This window comes from Symphalangus syndactylus, chromosome 3 (assembly GCF_028878055.3).
Source record: "Symphalangus syndactylus isolate Jambi chromosome 3, NHGRI_mSymSyn1-v2.1_pri, whole genome shotgun sequence".
Classification (NCBI taxonomy): Eukaryota; Metazoa; Chordata; class Mammalia; order Primates; family Hylobatidae; genus Symphalangus; species Symphalangus syndactylus.
The window spans coordinates 17,588,746-17,614,193 of NC_072425.2; the positions used below are offsets into that span (position 1 = coordinate 17,588,746).

A 25,448-nucleotide genomic window follows, 5' to 3' on the forward strand; every position below is an offset into this window, starting at 1 on the left:
GCACAGGAACAGGGAATTGGGTGGACTGATGGGAAAATGTGGGACTGGTAAGAAGAGATGGCACATTCCTATTGCCTCTGTACCCTCCCCACTTCCTGAGGCCAGACCTCAAGCTCAGATTCTAAAAGAGAAGATCCAACCATTGCTCAGATAGAGCGGGAGGGAGTCTAGGTGGTTCCACCCACATTATTAGTGGGTACGTGACCCAGGAGAGCTGCTGCTAGTCAAAGATGAACATGCAAGACTACCGAGCACAGGACCTATGAGAAACGGCAGCACCGGGCAGATGAGGAGTACAGATCAGGAGGTTTCCACAGGGAGCACATGAAAAATAAGACACCAAGAGAACAAAGGTTCTCTCAAAATGTCAAATACTGCAATAGGCAGATTTCACAAGGCTCTAGGATAAATATCCCAGAATAAGGTAGGAGAAAGGATGATTCAGTGTGGAGGTGCTTTCTCGGGGCAGTGGACCTGTAGGAGAGGACATGGGGGTATCCCTGAGCAGCTCTCCTATGGAAAGTGTTTTTGTATGTATGTGGTTTCCTATTTGACAGAGGACAGCACTGAGAGGCATACAGTTTACAGTTTTCCCCTCCTGTGTTGTGACTCCCAAGCCCTAGGTGTGCCTTGAGTCTCACTATTGTGAATCCAAAGGGATAGGGGTAGAGAGAAACATAGCCTACTTCACAGTTAGGCCTCTCCTCAAGGCCACAAGAAAGTAACAGCAGTCCAGAGAACTTGTATGGGAGCTGGACTGGGCCCCTCTAGCTGTAGCAGCCACAGCCAGGCCTGATGAGGCCTAATTATGAAGTCTAAAAGAGACCATACTTTGGGAGGCCAAGGTGGGCGGATCACAAGGTCAGGAGTTCGAGACCAGCCTGGCCAACATGGTGAAATCCCGTCTCTACTAAAGATACAAAAAAATTAGCCAGGCATGGTGGCATGCTCCTGTAATCCCAGCTACTCAGGAGGCTAAGGCAGGAGAATCGCTTCCTGGGAGGCAGAGGTTGCAGTGAGCTGAGATCACACCATTGCACTCCAGCTTGGGTGACAGGGTGAGACTCTGTCCTCAAAAAAAAAAAAAAAGGCCAGGTGCGGTGGCTCATGCCTGTAATCCCAGCACTTTGCAAGGCCGAGGTGGGTGGATCACCTGAGGTCGAGAGTTCAAGACCAGCCTGACCAACATGGAAAAACCGTGTCTCTACTAAAAATACAAAATTAGCCGGGGTGGTGGCACATGCCTGTAATCCCAGCTACTTGGGAGGCTGAGGCAGGAGAATCGCTTGAACCCGGGAGACGGAGTTTGCGGTGAGCCAAGATCGTGCCATTGCACTCCAGCCTGGGCAACAAGAGCAAAACTCCGTCTCCAAAAAAAAAAAAAAAAAAAGACCACGGAAGAACACAACTGTGCCCAGAAGGCATCTCAAATATTAGTAGGGAGACCCCTGAATGCAGCACAACAGCAAAAAGGACAAGATCTCAGTTTTGGCTCCTTCAACTTGGCAGCCACTTCACCACCCTGATCACTGACCTTCAGCCATATCCCACAGGGAACATGGGAAGCTTCAGGGAGCTACACCCACTCACTTGCACCCTTAATCTTGCACACTCCTTGTTCTGATTGTTCACTGAAAACTACCTGGACCCAGTCATAAATCATCATTCTTGCAGGTCTTCAAACCAATATCAGCTTTTGAGGTTGGAGTGATGCAGCCACCAAGTGAGCAGCAACCCCCGCAGAGCTGGCGTAGTGGGAGGCTACAGTGAGCAGCCGGCTGTCAGTGGACGAATCAGGAGTGGACACCAGATTCCCTGTCACCAAATCTAAACTGGCCCCCTCCCATGCACACTCCTTATATGCTATCACCTCCTACTCCACAGCCCTCATCACTGTTGGAAGTCATCCTAGTTACGCATTTGTTTATTGGGACATGGTCTATCTCCCTCCACTAGAATGTGAGCTCCATGAGGGGGCAGGAACCTCATCTGTTTTGTTCATGGTGTATCCCAAGCACTTAGCACATAGCAGTCTCCACAAATAGCTGCTGAATGAATACATGACTATGTGAATGCCAAAAGCATTAGAGAGATGTTCATCTGGCATAGGGAGAACATGTCAGGTTGATCTGGCCTTTCTTGAATGAGGTCACTGCTGGCTTCAGTCAGGCGGATGGGAAACCTGTTCCACGGCTTTACCAGTCTCTGATAGGCAGCTGCTTTGTGAGGACTGTGACAAGTGCACAGGAGCAAAGACAATCCATCTGCAAAACATCAACCTGGGCTTGATCTATGGAACTGACACTGGGGAATACTTAGTGGCTGGCAGTGCTTCTAGAGACACTTTTTTCTCTGGTCATAAAATGCAAGACAGATATTTATGTCCTTACTTTCATTTGTGCTGAAACTATGCAATTGCTGACACTTATGGTTGGAAAGTCTACCTCAAGCACCCAACTGAAGCTGGACTGCCCATTTTTACCTCTTCACCCAATAAGGTGGTTCCCACATGAGCATGCCAGCTATGCAACAGCACACCCATGTACAGGGAACCTTTGGCTACTGTGTGACCAACTTTCCATCAATATGTCTCATTTATTTTTGTTATGATTAGAGAAAAATATTGTCTGTGGCAGATACTGTGGAATGACTTGCTCAATACCCACTTCAGTCCCCTTCCACTGTGCAAAAGTTGGAAAGCTAAAACTTAAATGTTCTCAACTCCTTTGCAGTTAGAGTTCTGGATGTGATTTAGATTCCACAAGTCAGATGCACTCATGAGAGACTCTGACTTGGAACTGAGTCAGTGGTGCAAAAGAGAGGATACAAGCATCGTTCTGGTTTTACAGACAGTGACAAGGGTATCATGGTTCTAGAGTCAGCAGCTTCTTGATTCTCCAGCTTTCTGAAGTAGCAGTGGTGGCTCTGGGGATCCAGGCAGAGTCGGCAGCATGGGTCTGTAGTTAGTCAAGGTGCCAGGAGCTCCTTGCTTCTTGATTGATCAGCTTCTTGACATGATGTGGCAGCTTTCCTTTCCTGAAGACAGTAGAGCAGAGTGGTCCTGGGAGCTCAGACAGCAGTCGGCTCTCCAGCCCTTCCAACAAAATTGTACACACTTAATTCCCTGGATCAGTAAAACATCCCTTACTGCTTATATTGGGTAGAGTGGATTCTGTTGTCTGCAACAGATTACTAACTGATATGCCTTTTTTAGTGTCTGTCAGATTGGATTGTGAGCTTAACAGTTTAAATGACCCTGTGCACAGCGTAGAGTAGGGCACAAATTTCTTCTTCTGGCAGAAGCAATGGATAACCTCCAGGGCAACAAAAAGAGACTGCATATTTTTACTGGAATACATAGGAATGTTGTCTTTTAGAACAAAAGAGAGCCTGCTCAAAGCACTAGGTATTTCTGCTCGAGCAGCAAAGAAATGTTGAGGAGCAACCAAAAGAATAGCACACCAGGGTTGTGTGGAGGCTCACACCTGTAATCCCAGCACTTTGGGAGGCCGAAGCAGGGGGAACTGAGGCCAGGAGTTCGAGACCAGCAAGGGCAACATAGTGAGACCTTGTCTACAAGAAGTTTAGTCCTAGTTACTCAAGAGGCTGAGGTGGGAGGATCAGGTGAGAAGATCACTTGAGCCCAGAAGTTCAAAGTTACAGTGAGCTATGGATCACGCCACTGTGCACCTGACTGTCTGGTCTAGAGACAATAGGTCTAGAGACCCTGTTTCTAACAGCACACTAATTGAGAATACTTCTGAGGTCACCGTTACACTGGAGTGTGATTGTGCTATCACTGGTGCTGACCTGCTTAGCATTGTTTTGAGTCTTTTCAAGTTTGTTACCAAAAATTATATTCAAAAGTGTGCAGAAAACATAAAATAGTTGAGAAATACTAGTCTAACTTAGAGATGCTTTGACATTTCCGATAACATTTTTTACTGCTCCTTATAGTAAGCCATCCTAGCTTGGAGCAGAACTAACTGTAGGAATGTACTTTCAGTTGCTGAGTCCAACCAGTTTTAGCATACCTCATACCCACTGTGATTTCAGGTCTAGCCAACGGCCATATGCCGAGTGAGCCTAATTTCTCTGTAAATGAAACCCTGTCAACTGTGGTAAGGCAGCTGTCATATCCTCCATGAATTTTCTTTTTCATGTAAAACACTACTCTCCCATATTGATTTTTTCCCTTTTTGGATCACTTCCATCAGATATAAACATCTTTATAAAACAAGAGCTAAAAAACCCAAACAAAAACATACAAACAAAAACAAATTTTCAACTCACATTCCCTCCACCTGTGCAAAGAGTTGACTATATTCGTTGTTTCCAATCATCTCCTTTCATTATCTCTTGAAGCCAGTCCAGTGAGATTTTCACCCTCACTGTTCCAAAGAAACAGTTTTGTCAAAGGCCACCAATGGACCAATGATGCTAAACCCAGTGGTCAACTCTTAGTTCTTCATTTTGTTTGACCTATCAACATATGACACAGAAAATCACTCCCTCTTTGTTTTTCTTAAAAAAAAAAAAAAAAAAAACTATATGAATCTTACTTCCCCCAAATAAAAAAATGTCAATCATTTATGTATCCATGACACAATGATTTCACATTCAAGTCTCAAGTCTACATTTCACTTGAGATTTATATGAACAATTAATCAAAGTCTACCAAATCACAGGTTACCTTTCCTGACTAATAAAGTTTCTGTAGTGATTCTCTTTCCTAACATCTCCTGATATCCCTTTTTTCCACAAAATTTTTATGTTTCCCTATTTCACTGTGATTCACAGTCACATTAAATAACAAAGCTAAACAAAACAAAAACCTTGGTGCATTCTTTCAAACGTTTCCTACCTGAGGATCCATGTCTGCTCTGTCCTAAGGCAGCCACCAACCACAGGTGGCTACTCAGCACTTAAAATGTGGCTAGCCTGAAGTGAGATGTGCTATAAGTGTAAAATGCATACTAGATTTTGAAGACAGTATGGGAAAAAAGGAAACTTTCTCAATAATTTGGCCACTAGAATTTTTAAATTACATATGCAATTCTGTACCCTGGCTATTGCCAGAAGCTGCTTATTTCTCTTCACTTAACACATATGTATATGCTAGCTATCTTTCCGAGCAGAAATATAAATTCTAACAGATTATTTATATTATATTGACATACTTCTGATGGACTTAAAAATAAAACTTTTATAAGTGCTATGGTCTAATGTCTGTGTCTCTCCAAAATTCATATGTTGAAACTTAATCCCCAACGTGATGGTATTAAGAGGTGGGGCCTTTGGGAGGACACGAGGGGTCAGCTCTCATGAATATGTCCTTTTGTGTCCGTATAACAGAATCCCAAGAGAGCTTATTCACCTCTTCTACCACATGAGGACACAAAAGGCGCTGTAACAGGCCCTCACCAGACACCAAATCTGCTGGTACCTGGATCTTGGACTTTACAGCCTCCAGAAGTGTGAACAATAAATTTCTGTTGTTTATAAATTACTCAATCTAAAGGATTTTGTTTTAGCAGCCCAAATGGACTAGGGCAACAAGCAATCCTACAGTGAATAGCCTTCTTCGTAAATCTCTTTGGGCAGTCACACCTCATTGCTAACTCATACTTGCTTACTGTCCTCTAAGATCCTAGCTCTAGAGACAACCAGATGTGGGGTTTCTATTTTCCCACATCTCTACACTCTCTGCCTCTGTATATCTCTGCATGCCGCTGTAGAACTTCTCCTCCCAGGAAAACCAGCCGTGAGTCTCACTGTAAAGGACAAATCTTTTATAATTTTCCTACAGCACTGTTTGTCAGACTTCATCTCTCTTAAGATCTTTAACTCTAGAAACCAGACAACCAAGCATAATCTCTCATATTAACCTTCTAAAGCAAAACTAATTTGACTATTGTCTTCCTCCAAGAAAGGAAGCTGGTTTGCATTAATTTAAAATCTTAGTGAATAATAAAAGTTGTTTTTTCTCTGCTCTTAGGAGAACAGACATAATATGAACATTAATTTTCTTCTGCTGGCCCTAAGAGCCCATTATGTCAGCCCAATACAAGACAGCTTTTAATAGTCTTTCCCAAGAAGACTGTTGTTTTTCCAAAAGAAAACTGACAGCAGCAGATTTATTTGTGATTAAATACTTAAGGGCCTGATACAAAAAAAAGAGTAATAACCTAACACAGAGGAATGAAGACTGTGAAAAAAGCTCACGTTAAAATATTTGTTCACAAAACTACCTGAAAAAAAGAAAGTCTGCAAAACTACAAGAAAAACAAACTCTAAGAGTCCCAAGAAACATAAGGAAGAAGAAAAGGAGGCACCCCGATGCATAATGGATAACTGCTCTTTTCTGAACTTATCTTGGCCTGGAAAGCAACATTCAGGAACAAGAAAGCATTTGTCTTGGCATCGAATTTGTTCTCACAAGGCGTGGGTTCTATGCATTACTAATAAGGAAACCACCATGTACAGAGCAATATTTGGGAAAGTAGAAAATATGTTTTCCATTTGTAATTCAAAATCTTCTGTCTATGGTAGGGCTCTGCACCCACAGTGGCTAAACTTAGCAAGCATAATCTAACCACTTAACTAAGGCAGTCTTTTACAACAAAAACTAAAAAAAATACAGAAACCCCAATTCTGTGACCCTGGGTGGCATCTGGGTATCCATATTTTGGAAAAGCATTCCAGATATAATGACTTTTTTTTTCTGCCAACCCACTATCAATTCCCTTCTTCTGGTAATAGCACTGTGGTTTTCCTTTGAGAAATCGCTACCTCTTGGTCTTTGTGAATGGAAGATTTCAGCATGTGACCAGGCCCAGCCAATCAGCATGTTTCACCCCCTTCTAGCCAAAGCAATTGGTTCAAGGATAACCATGGAACCCAAGAGAGCCAATGAATGTCAACTCAGGGACATATGCTAGAATTATTATTGTTATTGTTATTTTAACAGACAGGGTTTCACTCTGTCACCCAGGCTGGAGTGCAGTGGCATGATCCTGGCTCACTGTAGCCTCAAGCTCCTACTCTAGTGATCCTCTCATCTCAGCCCCCTGAGTAGCTGGGACTACAGGCATGCAACACCATGCCCAGCCAATTTTTATTTTATTTTTTATTTTCTTTTGAGACAAGGTCTTGCTCTGTCACCCAGGCCGGAGTGCAGCGGTATAATCATGAGTCACTGAAACCTCGACCTCCTGGACTCAAAAATTTTGGGATTACAGGCACAAGCCACCATGCCAAGTCATATGCTAGAATTATTGAGAAAGCAGCACTATATTTCTGCTGGGATCCTACATTGAAAGTAAGTCTGGAGTAGTTAACTTTCTTTGCCTCAATGAGGAAAGGCCTTGAGAATAAAGTCAACTCAGAAGATGAAGACTACTAATATCATTATTTAAGCACCTGGAGCCATCTTTTCCTAACGCTTGGTCTACCCCAGCATTTTGCAATTGCAGGAACCAATAATTCTCCTTTGCTTGTCATTCATAGCTTTTGACAATATTAAGAAAAAATTTAACTACTGGTAAGGCACTGATATCAGCCAATCAGGAAAGATGCTAATGCAGGCTGGGCATGGTGCCTCATGCCTATAATCCTAGTGCTTTGATAGGCCAAGGTGGAAGGATCACTTGAGCCTAGGAGTTCGAGGCCAGCCTGGGCAACACAGGAAGACCTCATTTCTACAAAAAAATTTAAAAATTAGCCAGGAGTAGTTGTGCATACTTGTAGTCCTAGCTACTTAGGAGGCCGAGGCAGGAGGATCATTGAGCCCAGGAGTTCAAGGCTGCAGTGAGCTATGATCATACCACTGTACTCCAGTCTGGGCAACAGAGTGAGACTCTGTCTTTTAAAAAGACAAAAAGAAAGGATGTTGATGAGTTACTACTCCTGCTTCAGTAGCTGAAGGAGAAGGGTTCAATGGTGATTACAAGTGGGTAAGAGCCACCTGACAAGGCTACACCTGGAATCAGCCTACGAACATTGGTACTACAAGTGGCCATGAGAGCATCATGAGTGATGGGTGGCAAGAATAATGAGGCAAGCTTTGACTTCACTCTCAGGGAAAGATAATGCAGCTGCTCAATACTAAAAAGGCTTGTTTTATGAAGTGGTGGGCTCCTGGACCTTAGATGTAAGAAACAGAAGCCAGATGATCAACTACAAAGGTTGTTGCAGGAAAGATTCTGGTATTACTCAGAGGGTGGGTTTTCGAAGTACTGTATGTCCCTGGGCCAGCAGTATGGCATTACTTATGAGCGTGTTAAAAACAGATTCAGAGAACCCACTGATGACCTTGTGAATCAGAATCTCTGGGGGTGGGGCCCAGGCAACTGTGTTTTAAGAAGCCCTCCTCCTGTCTATGCTCTGTTTGAGAACTGTATTAGCAATCTGACTCAGTTTCATGAGCCCCATTCCACAGATTCCGACTAAGTAGATTTGGGGTGAGGCTTGAGAATCTGTATTTCTAACAAGATCTTAGGGAATGCTGATGCTGCTGGTCCAGGGACCACACTTTGAGAAGCACTGTCTGAGCAGTTGGCCTAGGTGATGTCTAAAGTTCCATTCAAAGTTGAGATTATTTGATCTTCAGGATTTACCTCACAAATTCAATCCTACTAATATATAACCCTGTTAATGTGGTAGCTCATATGTGGTTTGGCCTCTATGAAATATTGCAGCCAAAATGACACAGCTCAGCAATCGAAAATAATTTAAAATTATTTCTGGTTCATCAATTGCTTGATCACCACAAAGGGACAAAAGACAACAGATATATGTCTTAAAATATAGTTTGCCTGGCCGGGCATGGTGGCTCACGCCTGTAATCCCAGCACTTTGGGAGACTGAGGCAGGCGGATCACGAGGTCAGGAGATCTAGACCATCCTGGCTAATACAGTGAAACCCTGTCTCTACTAAAAATACCAAAAAAAAAAAAAAAATTAGCTGGGCGTGGTGGTGGGCGCCTGTAGTCCCAGCTACTAGGGAGGCTGAGGCAGGAGAATGGCGTGAGCCCAGAAGGCAGAGCTTGCAGTGAGCTGAGATCGCACCACTGCACTCCAGCCTGGGCGACAGAGCAAGACTCTGTCTCAAAAAAAAAAAAAAAAAAATATATATATATATATACACACACATATATGTGTATATATATGTATATATCTATATATATGTATATATATGTGTGTATATATATACACACATATATGTATATATTATATATGTGTGTATATATATACACATATATGTATATATTATATATGTGTGTATATATGTATATATTATATATGTGTATATATGTATATATGTGTGTATATATATGTATATATGTATATATGTGTGTATATATACATATGTGTGTGTATATATATATCATTTGCCTGTATTAGCCTCCCTCACACAAAGTAGGTTTTCCTGTATGTTTCACCTCTAAACACCCCTAAAAGTTTTGTTCAGCCAATTTTAACCATTTCCCTAGGTACCTATTGTCCTTTTCCTCACCTCCTCTCTTCCTAAATCTGCAGCTCAAAAATGCAACAAAGCAAAGCGGAACCTTATTCTGAGGGCAGGGAAGGAGGAAAAACTGAATAGGCAAAGCTGAAGTTTCAATCAGGCAAGGGGAGGAAAAGGTTGAGAAGAATTTTTATGTAAATGTCTTTTTTTTTTTTTTTTTTTTGTGAGATGGAGTTTCACTCTTGTTGCCCAGGCTGGAGTGCAATGGCGTGATCTTGGCTCACTGCAACCTCTGCCTCCTGGGTTCATGCGATTCTCTTGCCTCAGCCTCCTGAGTAGCTGGGATTATAGGCATGCGCCACCACGCCGGCTAATTTTGTATTTTTAGTAGAGACGGGGTTTCTCCATGTTGGTCAGGCTCGAACCCCCGACCTCAGGTGATCTGCCTGCCTCGGCCTCCCAAAGTGCTGGGATTACAGGCATGAGCCACCACGCCCGGCTGAATGTTAGTTACCATTTACTAAAGCTTTGTGCCAGGTACTGTTTTTTAGCACTTTGCATAAATTAGTTCATTTAAAGCTGACAGCAATACTTTGAGGCAGGTCATTTTATAAAGGAGTTAACCAAGGCTCAGAGGGGTTACGCAACTTGTCCAAGTTCACAGGTGGTGAGTGAAAAGACAGAAACTTGAACCAAGTCTGTCTCACTCCAAAGCCCTTGTTCTTTAACACTATCTGATGTGCCTTCCTACAAAATGATGGCAAATACATCCAGGGCAAGTGGTTTAACAGCATAAGTGTCTTACTCTACTGCATCCAGGTTTCCCAGCTACTCTCTCACTGCCCCTGCCTGGAGGCCTAATGCCTGGGCTATTCCCATCGCCTTTACATTAATCCGTTTGCTGTGTCTGCAGGCTAGTTAGTTATCAGAGCTGACATCAGATATTTAGCCAACAGAGTTGCCAAAGTGAAAATAAGGCCTTTCTTCTCCTGATGCCAACAGGATGCTTAGGTAAATAGGGCTAAATCAGATTCTGAAAGGCCCTAAACATGAGGCATTTAAACTGCTGGGTATGGTGGCTCAAGCCTGTAACCCAGCACTTTGGGAAGCCAAGGCAGGAGCATAGCTTGAGGCCAGGATTTTGAGATCAGCCTGGGAAACAAAGTGAGATCAAGTCTCTACACAAAATTTTAAAAATTAGCTGGGCATGGTGGTGTTCACCTGTAGTCTCAGCTACTCGGGAGGCTGGGGTTGGAGAATCGCTTGAGTCCAAGAGTTCAAGGATGCAATGAGCTATGATTGTGCCACTGCACTCCAGCCTGGGCAATAGAGTGAGACTTTGTCTCAAAAATAAATGAATAAATAAATAAAATTGATATAACAGGAAATGAGAAAGAATTAAGGACTCTGGATAAGGGAGGCTAATCTGGTAACAGGCCCACAATTGAGGCAGGCGCTGTTGCCTCTGAAGCACCTGCAGAGCTTTCTGAACATCCACATGCCCAGTGCCACTCTGGACTTTCTGAATCAACAGGCCTGGAGCAGGGGCACCCATATGCACATGTATGGCTAAGATGGTCCACAGGTGATTCTGATGCACAGTCAGGGTTGTGAGGTAACTTGGATTAATGAATTAAGGAGGTAGATTTTTGAGGCAACAAAAATAAGGGGAGAAGGTATAAATAGATGAATATTTATCTGTTTTAAGTTAAGGAATTCACTTTTACTTAAGCATGAACAAGGCCAGGCACAGTGACTCACACCTGTAATCCCAGCACTTTGGGAGGCTGAGGCGGGTGGATTACTTGAGGTCAGGAGTTTGAGACCAGCCTGGCCATCATGGTGAAACCCCGCCTCTAGTAAAAAATACAAAAGTTAGCCGAGTGTGGTGGTGGGCGCCTGTAATCCCAGCTACTCAAGGCTGAGGCAGAAGAATCGCTTGAACCCAGGAGGCGGAGGTTGCAATGAGCCGAGATTGAGCCACTGTCCTCCAGCCTGGGTGACAGAGCAAGACTGTGCCTCAAAAAAAAAAAAAAAAAAAAAAAAAAGCATAAACAGGAGGAAGATCTGACTAAATTTTAAAACAACAACCACAATTTTAAAAAGCTTTATCAGAAACATAAAGAAAATAAAAAGGCAAATAATAAACTGGAAAAAGTATTTGCTATATATTTGACCCAAACAATTAATTTCCTTAATAAATAAATAAAAAGTGCTTCAATTCAATAAGGAAAAAATAAGCATTCCAAAGGAAAATAGACAAAGTGTATGCATCCATATTTCATAAAAATAAGTACAAATTATGGATAAATATAAGGAAAAGTTTCACCTCACTATGAAACAAAGAAATTCAAATTAAAACAAGGTACCACTTTGGCAAATATTTATAAATGATAATGCCTAGTATTGACAGTGGGGAAAAACAGGCACACTCATATGCCCTTGGGGGACTATAAATTGGTACAACTCTCTGGTGAGCAATTTAGCATTATGCTTCAAAAGGCTTTAAAATGTTCATTTTCTTTGATCCAATAACTCCCATCACTTCTATAAATTTATGATGACCTCTTTATAAAAGTTGACCTCTTCATAGCAAACAAATGCACATGGATTTACAGCCTCTTTAGTAAGAGTGAAAAACTATAAGTAAACTACATGTGTCCAATAAATAAATGGTAATATATCCATATGACAGAATACCAGGTAGCAATTTAAAATAGATTTCACAAATGTTTAAGGATGTGTGGAAATCCTTACACTATATTAAGTGGAAAAGCAAGTTAAAACATTAATATAAATATACACATACATAGTTAAGAAAAAAGGCTAGTTAATACCTAGTGGTATTATGGGTAAATAAAAATTTAATTATCCTTTTATATTTTTCTTGATTTTTCAGATTTCTTCTCACAAACACAAATTAGTTTTATTTTGTTTTATTGAGATAGGGTCTTGCTCTGTTGCCCAGGCTGGGGTGCAGTGATGCAATCACAGCTCACTGTAACCTCAAACTCCTGGGCTCAAGTGATCCTCCTGACTCAGCCTCTGGAGTAGCTGAGACTACAGGCATGTGCCCCTATGCCTGGCTAATTTCTTTTCATTTTTGTAGAGATGGGGTCTTGCTATGTAGCCCAGGCTAGTCTTGAACTCCTGAGGCCTCAAGTGGTCCTCGTGCCTCAGCCTCCCAATGCACTGAGTATAGGTGTGAGCTGCTATGCCCAGCCACAAATTAGTTTTGTCTTGTTTTGTTTTGTTTTGAGACGGAGTCTCACTCTTGTGGCCCAGGCTGGAGTGCAGTGGCGCAATCTCAGCTCACTACAACCTCTACCTCCTGGGTTCAAACAACTCTCCTACGTCAGCCTCCTCAGTAGTTGGGATTACAGGCACCCACCACCACATCCGGCTAATTTTTGTATTTTTAGTAGAGATGGGGTCTCACCATGTTGTGCCAAGCTGGTCTCAAACTCCTGACCTCAAATGATCCATCCGCCTTGGCCTCCCAAAGTACTGGGATTACAGGCATGAGCCACTGCGCCTAGCCCACAAATTAGTTTTATAGTCAGAAAAAATGATAATCATTATTATCCTACAGCTGATAAGATAATGTCATGGAGTATCAAATAGAGAATAAGAAAACTCTGGAAGCCAGGAAATCATTAGTCTTTCAGGTGTAAGGTTATGAAGACAAAGGAGAGGGTAATAAAAGTGGGAATTCAAAGGAAAACATTTTCTAAACTGGCACTACCCAATATGGTAGACTTTAGTCCTAGGCGGTTAAATTAATTAAAGCTAAATAAAATGTAAAATTCAGTTCCTTAGTTCAAGTAGCCACATTACAAGTGCCGCATGGCCACAGGTGGCTAGAGGCTACCATAACAGACAGCATGGATTATATGTTTCCATCACTGTGGAAAATTCCATGGGACAGCGCTGCTCCATGCATTCCACTTCAGGCCTGAGGGATCCAGCTTCCGGCTTGTCTCTTCAGCCTCATCCCTTGGTTCAGTTTCTCACATCCTTCATGCTCCAGCAACAGGCATGTAAGCACCATGAGCACAAAGACCGTATCTGTCTAGTTCTCCAAGTCTAGTGGGGGAGACATACTACCTGGGTAACTACACGCAGTGTTATGTGGCCTTGAAGACAGGTGCGCAGATTATTAACACAGCAAAGAGCTCAATCTGGGGTTCAAGGAAGACTTCCGAAGGAGGAGGGGTGGGCGTATACAGAGAGGAAAGGAAAGAAAATTCTAAGTAGACAGAAGAGTATGATATGAATAAGGGCCCAGAAGAGAAACAGTGCAGCACAAGGGAGGAAGCACTAGCGGGTCAGACACTGACTCATACAACACACAGTTGATGTCCCATGGGCCAGGCCTGAGACAGCTCTGGGCACCCAGCAGTGACCAGGCCAGCTCTGTTCCCTGCCCTCGCGATGCTTATATGCCAGGCTCACCAGTACTGCTGGAGCGCCAAGGGTGAGGCAGGGAATGCCAAGAACTGAGGATGGAGGGAAAAGGCCAAGTCAAGGGCCCCGCACCTCACCTTAAGGATCCTGGTTAGTTTGCTTTTTATCCTAGCAATGGAATCCTCCTATTGGCCTCAGTGCCGGTTGGAGTCCACATCCTTCTCTCTCTCTGTCCCCCACTCTGGTCCCTACCACTGCTGCGGGTGATGGGGAGCTCCTCAAGGGGTGTTGGCCGCGAAGGGCACAGTCATGGCTTTAGGGAGACCCCTTTCGCGGCCGGCTGGGGTGTGGATTTCAGAGGTGTCAGGACAGAGACGGGAAGTGTGGCTGAGAGGACGCTGGAGTCATCTCCAAGACCTGGGAAAATAGTAGGGCCGACTTGAGCGACGTCGAAGCAGGAGAATCCGTTCCAAGTTCAGGGAATGCCAGGGAAGCTGAGGGGAGGGCACGCGCCTGGGCGGCGGTCGTCCCGTGAGAGGCCCCGGGGGAAGAGCAGCCGAGGGGCGCCGGCGGCCCAGGCAGAGGCCAGCGTCGCGAGGGAGAGGGGCGCGCGGGCCGCGGGCACCAGGCCGAGCCGGGCCGCGGAGGCAGCAGGTGCGCGGCTGCCAGGGCACGCGGGCGCCGGAAGGAAGCCTCCAGTGGACCGAGGGGTGAGCTCCCGACCTTGCCCTTGAGGGTTTACCAGAGGTGGGCAGGGCACGTTCTCCTCAGCTCATGCCCCGCCGAAGCCGCGGGCGTGCGGGGCCTGCCACTGGACCAACGCTTCTGGACGCCCGACACCCGTCCCTGCACCTCCCGCGCGACGGCCCGGCCCCTCCCACAGCCCACGGCCGCTCAGCCCGGGCTCCGCGCCCGGTCTCCTCAGAACCTCCGCCGACCCTTCCCACGCCACGGCCTCGCCCCGCTGTCCCTTTACATCGCCATCCCCCCACGTGGCCAGCACCCCGTCCGGCCGCACCCCTCCCCGGCCGCAGTACCTTGGGCTCTCGAAGCTGCATCCCCTGCGCCGCAGCGCCGCCCTCTTCTGCCGCAGGAGCGCAGCGGCCACCCCGCCGGGCTCCGGCTCCATCGCCCCGGGCGGGGGCCGCGGGCTCGGGCGCACTCGGGTGGGCTCGGGCCTCGGCCGGCCGCTCGGCTCGCGCGCCGCAGCCCACGTCCCGCCCCACGCCCCTCGCTGGACCCAGGCCCCGCCCCGGCCCCGCCCCGAAACACGGCCCAGCTCGCCTCGCGCCTCTCATCCTGGCTCAGGCCCCGCCCCAGCCCGCCCCGAACCCCAGCCTGCCCGGACCCTCCGCTGGGCCCAAGCCCCGCCCCGCGATCACTCACCCTGGTCCCGGCCCCGCCCCGCGCCCGCTCAGCCTGTTACAGACCCCGCCCCGTGCCCGCTCAGCCTGTTACAGGCCCCGCCCCGGCCCCGCTCCCAACTCCAGCTCTGCTTCCCCCGCGCCCTCGGCCCAGAGCAGGCCCCGCCCACGCCCCGCCCACGCCCCGCCCCGCGCTCCGGTAACGCCCCTCCCGCGCCAGCCCCGCAGGGGTCTTGCCGCCGGCTTTCTGCTCCTCTGCGGGGCCCACAGGCCCAAAACGCCCACCCTAACCTCGACTGTCCAGTCCACGACCCCGCCCCTCCTGCTGCTTGCCCCTCGGCACAGACCCAGGCCCTGCTCACCTACCCCTGCACTACTAAGCTCGCGCAAGGCCCTCGCCCTCACCTCAAACCTCTGCTTCCTCGAGCGTCGTCCCTTGGAGTTCGGCCTCTCCTCGCCTCAGCACCTCCTGGCCCTTTCTATATTAGCTCCGCCCCTCGGGCCCTCCTTTCCCATGTCCCGTCCACAGGTATGGCTCTGCCCCCAGGAGCCCGCCTTTTCCCTTCGAAGCTCCCACTCCTTGCCCGGACCACACCCAGCTCCACCGCCTGCTCAGTTCTGCTCTGACAGGGCCCGCCACAGCCCCGCCCAGCCGCGAGAGGCCCCGCCCGCACTCGGTGGCCCCGCCCAACCACTCCCTCCTCCCGCGCCCTCGCCCAGCCTGTCCGCAGGCTCTGAGCTGGGTACATGCCCGCACCCGGGGCTAAAGCGGCGTTCCGCCGTCTGGTCTGCGTTGGCTCCGGGATCCCGCCATCCATCAAGGCGGAGGTACTGCTGTCTCCTGGTGGCCGTTTGTGGCGCCTGACGCCTTGAGGCTAAGGGGCTGGAACTTTGCAGGATACCAGTTGTGGGTTCGAGTCTTGGCTGTTAAACTGTGACAACCCCCAACCCCATCCCCACTTCGCTAAGTCAAATGCATTCTTCTCAGGGCCCTGGAACACTGCACTGTGACTGAGGGCAGCGACCCCATCTGGGTAAAGCTGGGGCCACCGTGCCGTCTAAATCAGGAGGAGGAGGTAAGCTAGGGCTACCTCGGCAAGCGGGGTTTTGTCGTAGCTAGGGAGGTGTGGCCATGCTGGCCTGGAACTGGGATGGTGGAGCAGAGCCCGAGGAGTGTGCTTGTTGGGGGGAAGCTGTGCTTGGGGGACTAGCCACTGCAGCTTTGGAAGGCACTGGCTGGGAAACTGAGGCAGTCCGGGCCAGGGGATCCTATAGTCAACTTGGATCACATCACCCCCTGGTGCACACTTCCTCAATTACTTCCAGGTTCTTTCTTAGTAAGGCCTGAACTTTGTTAGAGAATGAAGGGGCTGCCCAGATAGCACTGAAAGATGTAGAGGAGGCCTGTTTCTCCTTCCAGCCCCTCTAGAGATGCCCCTGGTCCTCCCCTCAGGTTTCCAGGAGATAACCCTTTTAAGACAGCCCTCCTTTTTCTCCAAGCGAGGTATAGTGGAGTTCTGGATTTTTGCCTAACATCATGAAGTCCTCCCAACATATCTTTTCAGACTTAAATCCCATTACCCCCGCGAAACCTGTACTCAGTGCGATCAGGTTGCCTCCTTTTTCCCCAACCTCATCCTGCTCCTTCTCATTTCTGTCTCCCTATTGCCCCCACCCTTCCTGTGTTCTGCAGCCTCTGAACTGAATCTCCAAATACCCACTGCTCTCTAAAGCATCCCCAGGTCTCCTGCCTCTCTCCCTGGAGTGCCTGTCCCTTCCTGAGGATGCTGCTCCTGCATGGTTTTTATGTTCTGGTTACGTCCTAGCTGAGTTTTGGGCACCCCATGCCTCCTTTGTGTCTATCTGAAACAGCAACTGTTTGCTAAGTGAATGTGTGTGACTTTAATAAACTGAGCAATATTCATTGGAAAACACATTTAATTTCAAAGTAAACAAAGATGTTTGTACATTATTTAATTAGTGAAATAATTATCATCAATGTAACAAGCTGAAAAATACAGCAACTTGATACAAGACTGAGGTAACAAAATACTTCACCAAAAATCTAAAGAACCCCGTGGAGGGCTGATTGATGTTCAGTGGTTACTGCGGGTGAGACAATTCACAAGAATTAGAGAAAGTCCTTACACAACTGCATGCAGGGGTCTGCTGGAAAAAAAGACAGCCCTGGAGAGTGCAACAGATTTAACAGGAAACGAATTAAAATGTAGAAACTGATTTTCAACTTACTTCGAAGAGTACATAAGAAACTGAAAACTACTCTCTATGCAGCATTTTGAATGCTAAGTGGGAAACCATGCATTTTGGCACGAAATGTATTAAAGATTATACCATACTAATAAATTAATTACTATTATTTCATTACTGAATAGTCACAGTCATTCAGCAATGGATAAAGAGATCAATGGTTCTAAAATGGACAGATGATCTCCTGTGTTGCTGCTGTAAGCGGGGTTTTGAGGCTGCCCAGGGGGTGTACACGCTTGTGCAGTATAGGGCTGCAAGGCGGTCTCAAGTCCATGGTACAAGGTCTCAATACCCAAGAAAATGCAGTTCTCGCTCATATTGTAGTTGTATTTAACATTGAAATTAAAAACAGAAACCTATGGAGCAAATACTGTGACATTTTGACCCTACTCTCTCATTCCACCTTTGGAATCCTCGGCGTGCCCAACTGCAGCTCTGTGCTTGGCTCTTCTGGGCCAAGCAGCCTCTAGGATAGTGACTTCATCCTCATTGCAACTGAACTCGCAGACCAAGAGGATATTCAGTTTGTTGAGCCTTTTGATGCCTTTCTGGAGGAATCTATGCACAGGATTTATACTCAGGACTAGGAGAGAGGCAGTCTTGCCTAAGGAGATAGGTGTGGTGGGGACTGCTCGTTGAGTGGTCAGGTCCATGAGGGCAGGGATCAGATCTGACTTGTTCTTAGCACAGGCAGCACTTGCTAGTGATGTGAATGAATGGGTGGTTTTGTGCACAGAATCTGTTATTTCTAAAGGACTAGGAGTTTGTTTTTTTAACATGAAACCACTTGATATGTAAAAATGATGTAAAGCTGATTTAAGTCATTTATGGGCTCACAAACCAGAAAGCTGTAGTTTTGGCAGTGCTCCCCAGTGGTCACAGCCATCAGCAGTCTCGGGGAAGGGCTCTGGGCCCCACCCGAGGAACAGAGCAGATGTTGCTTACAAGTGGCTTCCTGTTTCATGGAGCATTTCCGCCTGTAAAATGGCATCTGAAAAGGTACACCTCTTGGGGCTTGGGAGGTGGGGATAAGATGATAACTGGCCATCTTGGTAAGAAAAAAAATGCTCTATAAATTCAATTGGCAAAAGAGAGTGAGTTTCTTCCTAAACAAAATCTCTTCAAGTATCTACTTCCTCAGGTTCCACAGCCTTATAGGGAGGGAGGGGGCCAAAGTCTCTCACTGGGCACAGTTACAACAAGGTTTCTACTGCTCTCTGCCGAACCAATCCTCCATCGAGTACGTCCGTTGCCAGAATGCACCTGACTGATCTTGAATGACAAAACATGTTCAACAGAGAGACAAAAATTAGTCCTAGGGAGAGAGGTGAGTTGTTCTTGGGACAACAATGTTACCAGCTACCAACTCCACAGTTGTAGACAGCTTTCTATAACTTTCATTTTGGGGTGCCATGATCCATTTGCTTAAAAAATACAGCATATGCATATAAGAAATAATCCCTTCAATGGCTTTATGAACATTTGTACACTCTGGGCAGTCAAGGAGCAAAAACTAGAAATGCTTCCCTCCAGGGGGGAGGGTCCACCCATGGACTTTCCCGCCTTGTGGTTGGTGCCTGGCCCTCTCTGTCTCAGGCTCACAGGGTTCAAATCAACACTGGGAAGACAAGCAGCACTTAACGCCCATGTTTGGCCGAGCCCCTGCTTAGAGAGCTGAGTGTCTTCCAGCTTTAGCTCCAGGACTCTTCCGGTGTGGTCAAGGCTCTTACTGCTTCTATAAGGCTTTTACCAACAAAATCTAAAGAGATTCTTCAAGAGTCCGAGCTAAGAATGTTCTTGGGAGAGGACGAGGAAGCAGACTCAATTAGTGAGAAGACTAACCATTTTGAATTGTGATTGTGCTATTTCACATTAGGCTCAGAGATGTTTGTGAAAGAAAAGACAAACTTGTAAGGGATAGAAAATTACCTGTTTTTGTGGTGCCTGAAATTCTGAGGTTTTGGATTGGCATCTATAATACTTCATTGGTATGAAAAACCAGGACAGTTTGCAGAGTGGAAAAACCCAAGGAAAATAGGTAGTTGATGTTCCACATCTTGCACTTTCATCCAAACTTACAACTTTTTAAAAGTTAACAGGTAGAATCAGATTCAATGTAGGTTAAAGTGTTAACACTGCATGGTTCTGATCAGAGGTGGAGTGTTTGGCATTGTCATTCAGCCTCTAGATGCTGATTTGAATAGTCATCGGGAGAATGAGGTGCAACATCCGCGTGGGTGTGCAAAGCACCCAGTGTCAAGGTTTGATGGCATCAACTTTATCACCTGGGAGTTTCTCTTAGAAGGAAAGTATTCTAGTCTTCGCTCAGAAAGAAGATGAAGTACTAAGCACTGTAAGGCTCAACTACAAAATGAAGCCCTGGTGACAACTACTTTCCTCACCAAGCCATTCAAATTTCTAGAGAAGTTGTCATTATTTGGTCAAAATACAGTGATGGGTCTTTTGGTCGTTTTGAAACTGACCTATTATAGTTTACTGGTGTAGATGTTGTTCTGAAGCATCCAGCCCAGAAACTCTTGAGGGTAGCTTGATGCCTGATTAGTCTGAGCTCTGAAACCATTACAGCTACAAGGACCCAGAAATTCAGTCTCTTCCAGAAAACTGTTTAAGGGTTAACTTCTCAGAGTTAGGCTATCCAAACTAAAGGGGAAGGGGGAAGAGAAGATACTGTGATAAAGAGTGATTTATTATTTTGAATAAAAATTATTTGTGCAAAATAAAAATCACTTTAAAATGTGACAAAAGGTGACAGATAAGGATGTGGTTCGTGTAAAGAGCTCCTAACTGAATGCAGAGGTTGGACCGTTCACTCCCCGGGGCTCTGCTCTGTTGTCACACGGTCATCAACAATTGTGCCCTTGGACTTGGAAAATGGAAAACTTGCTGGTGACTGCATTTGGGGCCAAGACTGGGGAAGCTTAAGGCCTCAGGGTCACTCAGCTTCCCGTCATGATCAGGAATCTTGGTGGGCCCCACCCTGGCAGTGCAGGCAAAGGGGTGAGATGATGGGGGCACAGGCTTTGCCCTGCGGGGAGAAGTTGGTGCCTCGTGGCTCCTGCACAGCTGATCACTATGAGCACGTTGGTTGGAGCTGCAACGTCACAACTTCCCATTCTGGCATGGTGGGAAGGGTGAGAAGAGGAGGGCCTCAGGCCCTGCTAGGAATGGGGAAGGGAGGAAGCAAGCAGGCTAGCAGCCCAGTCCACAGTCCTGAAGCCAGGTCCTGTCTCAGAAGGGCTGACAGCAAAGAGGCCTGGAGGCAGGCCTTCCAGATGAATAGCACCCATAGGAACAGAAAACAAGACACAATTTAAGGCATTGTTTGTTTACAGTAAAAGAATGCGAGGGACCCTTAACACAGGAGGAATCTAGGCTCTCACACTGACCTTCCTCGGTGGACAGGGCTGTAACTTAAGGTTAAAGCAGGGCCTCAAAGCGAATGAAGTGTGTGATGTCACAAGTCTTGTGCCAAAATGCATGTTTCTTGAAGAGTTCACACTCGCTCACACACACACGTACAGCACGCACACGCAGAGGACGCTTCGGGGTTGTACAAAATCTGAGGCAGCCCTGTGGGCGAGCAACCCCATGCACTTGGGGTGTAAAAAGCCTGTTCCACAGCTGTTCCTTCTCTCAGGTCCCTCTCGCAGGTTAGTTAGCGCTGTCCACTCTGCACAGTAGAAAGCGCTGAGAACCCAACGTGGGCCGGGCGCTCTCTAGTCGCAGATGCAGGTGGTGGGCCCAGAGAGGGAGAGCGGGGTGTCCAGTCTGGGGTCTCACCACTGCCCCAAGAGGCAGTGCTGCAGAATGAGTGTCATGAGAGTCGCTGGGGACTGACAGGTGGATCCCACACTGGTGAAGCCCTCTGGGATGGTGAGGCCACAGGCTGTGTCCCCTGAGTCTGGCTGTGAGATTCCCAGCACCCTGGCTCACAGCCTGTGCCCAGGACTGCTCTTCACCACCAGGCCCAGCCTGGGTTCCCAGAAGCCTCTGAAGTCATTCCACATCCTGCAGAGACTTACTCAAATGACATAAGGTTTGCAGGTACCTAGAAGAGAAAGCTCAGCCTCTTGTTAAAGTTCCGACCTCAGAGAAGGACAAGGGGTGGTCCCTAGGGGAAGGGACAGGCCTTTCCCTGTGAGTCTGGGAATGAACAGGTTGGGGAGGGAGAGGGTATGGCAATAACAATAGCCACCCCATGTGAAGCAGCAACTGCATGCCAGGCACTGCTCTGAATCCACCGCATGCACTGCGTTCTTGAGTCCTCACTTCAACCCCATGGGGCAGGCACTGGGATCGTCCTCATTACAAAGACAGGAAACTGAGGCTTAGAGAGGTTCAGTACACAGCAAGTAAGCAGCAGGGCTAAGAACCCAGAGCCCACGCTCTCAACCTATCTCCTTCAGTGAAAATCAAACTGCGCTTGGGGCAGACAGACAAATCCTGAAGGCCTGAGGTGTGTGCGGAGGGTGGGTGGCTGGAGTTGGCAAAGGGAAGCATGGGAGAAAGAGTCAGTTCGGGAATATCAGAAACCCCAAGATCTTCCCATAGCTCTGCCCCCAGGACAAGATCCTAGCCCCCTTTACTGGCGGGACCACTAGCCCCAAGGTCAGAGTGTTTCTGCCAACCCCCAAAGCTGCCAACAGGCCCTCAGCCCCAGACCTCCTCCCTCAGCACTGCTGTGGGAGGATTTGATTAGAAATAATTTCATTTAAAAAAATCCATTTTGGTGTCAGTTTGGTCAAACGATGAATTAGGAAAAAATGCATCTCCATGTACCAGGAGACAGTTAAAAGAATGGTCATTAGCAGCACTGTTCACTATAGCAAAAAAGCGGAAAATCAGTCCTGGGATGCCCAACAGAAGAACTAATAAAAACAAAATCAGTAAAAATAAATGAATGACTGCTACATGTGGTAACACAGATGAATCCTAGGAACATGTTATAGGAGAAAAGCAAGACATAAGAAAATGCATCGTTATGGTTCTATTTATAAGAAAGTTTAAAAATGCACCCCAGGCCGGGCGCGGTGGCTCACGCTTGTAATCCCAGCACTTTGGGAGGCCGAGGCGGGCGGATCACGAGGTCAGGAGATTGAGGCCACGGTGAAACTCCGTCTCTACTAAAAATACAAAAAAATTAGCTGGGCGTGGTGGCAGGCGCCTGTAGTCCCAGCTACTCAGAGAGGCTGAGGCAGGAGAATGGCGTGAACCCGGGAGGCGGAGCTTGCAGTGAGCCGAGATTGAGCCACTGCACTCCAGCCTGGGCAACAGAGCGAGACTCCATCTCAAAAAAAAAAAAAAAAAAAAAAAAAAAAAGCACCCCAGACAATACATGAAGGAATCAAGTACGTGACCTGCAATTCTAAAGGAATAATCAGCAAACAAATCAGGAGAGTGGTTCTGGGGCACAGGTGGGAGGGAGAGAAACCGAATTAGGAAGAGGCCACTGTGAGGGACAGCATTCCAAGGCCCTGGTGGCTCTGCTGTTAGGCGCATGGTGGCAATAAGGTGTTTTATTGCTGTTGTTTATAGCTATACATATGTTATAGATAAGGTTTAAGTGTATTCAGTGTTAACAAAAACAAGTTTAGGACATGCAGTTCCACAGAATAGAAAATCAATCTAGTCACTGCGATGTTTCCTCGTGAATAGATGCATTTCTGTCACACTCTTTCTTACACCCTCCTGGCATTCCATCACACGGATGTACTGTGATTCACTTAAATCATCCTCTGCTGTTGAATATTTCAGTTGTTGTCAACTTTTTATTATTACATATAGCACAGAGTGGGAATATTTGGTTGAAAGTAAATTAGAAATAAAAAAAGGGAAAAGTAGGAAGAAAAATCCCCTCCTCCAGGTCTGAAAATCAGACAAAAATCCTTAAAAGTTGTAGCCCTGCCATGCTACACCACATTTGCCAATACATGAAACTGACCCATTAGTGCTCTGCTGGATCAGCCTGCCCAGGCACTGCTGCCTGCTGGGGCTGTTGTCATCCTCTGGCTGCTCCTCCGAAGAGGGACAATGGGTTTTACTCAGGGCTACCACTGCTGCTCCTGACTGGGGCCACCATGGTGCCCAGGCTTCAGGCACAGGGCCCCGCCGCCCTCCAGGTGGTACACCTCGGGGCTGTCAGTTCCTGTTGGACCTGGAGCTGCTCCGGCTTCCTGTGTGTGGTAGGTGAGCTTCAGTGTGCTGTGCTCTTAGAGAGTGGCCCTCAGAGCTACTGAGGGACCCCAGACACACATGGTGTGACCAGTGTGAGGAGGCCAGGATGCTCTTCCTCTCTTAATGCAAGCTGGGGTGGCGGCAGCCTTGTTCAGGTCTTGGCACCTTGTCTCAAGGGATCACCTTAAGATGGCTGCCGACCAAAACCCTTGCCTTCCTGTCATACGGATGGCCAATTACATTTATTCAATGTACAAACTATACATAAAGCTCTCTAGAAACTATAGAATTACCATTTCTTGTGTATCATCTTAGAACTTTTATACAGATGAGATCATCCTTTCCAAATGTTTTTGCCCTGATCTGCCTCTTTCTAATAACTATCAAGTGTCACATAATAGGGACCCCCTGAGGGTCACAGAGGCTTCCAGGGTTTTGTTCCTATCAAGAACAATGCTGCGGTGAACATTCTTAAACACATCTTTGAGCACATGTGTGAGCACATCCCTAGGACAAATTCCCCAAAGTCAGACGGGTGAGTCAAGGGAATCAAGTGCAATTTATTTGGAACCTCCCTGTGGCACCTCATGTTTATTCTTGTATTAGTCTTGTCCTATCTTAGTTGGTTGAGGACTAATTCTGAGAACTTGCTAATTCTGCTTTCTAGCTTATCATCTATAATTTCAATCAGCTTCTCATATTTGTCCTCATCTGTGTTACAGACCAAGCTGAGCACAGAGCCCTAGGACCTGTCACTGTCACTAGAGACCTCCCTCCAGCTTCCAGAACCACTTGGAGGGACCAAGAAGTCTGTGACTGTGCCGTGTGGCACCATGAAGTCCTCATCCTCCTGGACCCAAATGCCTGGTATGAACTTGCCTTTGCTGAGGTCCCCACACTTCAGAGCTGCTGCCTGCAAGGGACCTGCTGAGCCTACTCCCAGGCACTACCCCTAACTGTCCTCCTTGAAGCGCCACCCTCTATGCCATGCGCCTAGCCCTCCCAAGATGGGCTAGGAGAGGACTCCTGCTTCCCCCGCTCCTCCTCTGGCTGATCCCTGGGGAAAACACACATGGACACTTAGGGACAGGAGCATCAATGCTGCCCACCTGACCCCCAGGGAGCAGGAGGCTTCAGCCTGCCCCCATCTGCTGCTGAGGGCTCAGGTAGCCATTTCTCTCACAAGCCTGGACAGCTGGGGATGTGCTTCCAGTCTTTTGCTCAGCTGCAGGGGTTACCAGGGAAGCGGAGGCAGGAGGGCTCAGGGGCAACAAGTAGAGAATCAGGGGAGTCAGGCAGACCTGGGTTCAATCCCAGCTCCACTGCTCACTAATGTGGGACCTTAAACATGTGTCTGCCCCTTTCTGAGCCTCAGGACCCTCAGCATAAAATGGAGACAGTAAGAGAATCTACCTCACAGGGATGTTGGGAGAATTCAGCCAATTCCTGCATGTGAGACATTTTGCATAACACCCTTCGTGGGACGGCTGGGGGTGACCGGGGAGGGGGCCATACCATGAGCCAGGCCCAGCAGGCCAGAGGGCGCCTACGTCAAGACAGATCCCACTGGTTCAAACACACTGAGAAGCTAGGGACCCCCCTTCACCAGCAGCCTTCCGTGGCCCATGGCTGGCTGTCAGTAAGTTAGCTAGCAGCATTATTCCCAAGGGTTGTGGGGCAGGGAGGCCCTTTAGTGAGTTTGGAGTATTCCCATGAAGTCAGCTCTTGGCAGGGATGACCTAAAC

General features: G+C 47.2%; 3 protein-coding genes across 34 annotated transcripts in view; 1 reads left to right on the forward strand and 2 right to left on the reverse strand.

The window, feature by feature from the left end:
* The window catches only part of GARNL3 (GTPase activating Rap/RanGAP domain like 3), a 169,437-nt gene extending 153,656 nt beyond the window's left edge, over positions 1-15,781 (reverse strand). Inside the window, exons 1-2 of one of the 5 annotated variants that reach the window (XM_055271028.2) lie at positions 15,646-15,747; positions 14,014-14,293 (exon numbers count right to left, since the gene is read on the reverse strand). Coding sequence is in view for 2 of the 5 variants with exons in the window: in XM_055271022.2 (XP_055126997.1) it covers positions 14,914-15,005 (92 nt within the window). In the remaining 3 variants the exon portion in view is untranslated. Of the gene's footprint in view, positions 1-14,013; positions 14,425-14,913; positions 15,072-15,645 lie in introns of those variants that run through there. The other 4 variants (XM_055271026.2, XM_055271022.2, XM_055271024.2 and 1 more) reach the window with 4 other exon arrangements.
* On the forward strand, positions 15,442-17,440 carry LOC129478876 (uncharacterized). The gene is made up of 3 exons (XM_063635938.1): positions 15,442-16,068; positions 16,229-16,316; positions 16,934-17,440. The coding sequence occupies exons 1-3, from the start codon at positions 15,755-15,757 to the stop codon at positions 16,943-16,945; spliced, it is 414 nt and encodes a 137-aa protein (XP_063492008.1). The 5' UTR covers positions 15,442-15,754; the 3' UTR covers positions 16,946-17,440.
* RALGPS1 (Ral GEF with PH domain and SH3 binding motif 1) overlaps positions 17,161-25,448 on the reverse strand; it is a 302,263-nt gene continuing 293,975 nt past the window's right edge. For 12 of the 28 annotated variants that reach the window (XM_055271045.2, XM_055271044.2, XM_055271039.2 and 9 more), the window contains one exon: positions 17,161-21,577. In XM_055271045.2, the coding sequence (XP_055127020.1) occupies positions 21,548-21,577 (30 nt within the window). In that variant the 3' untranslated portion in view covers positions 17,161-21,547. Of the gene's footprint in view, positions 23,703-25,448 lie in introns of all 28 variants that reach the window. The other 16 variants (XM_063635821.1, XM_055271032.2, XM_063635803.1 and 13 more) reach the window with 2 other exon arrangements.

Coding starts and splice junctions, on each gene's coding strand:
- LOC129478876 (XM_063635938.1), top strand. CDS start 15,755: ATGTCCCGTCCACAGGTATGGCTCTGCCCCCAGGAGCCCGCCTTTTCC. Junction 16,069..16,228: donor CGCCATCCATCAAGGCGGAG/GTACTGCTGTCT, acceptor CATTCTTCTCAG/GGCCCTGGAACACTGCACTG.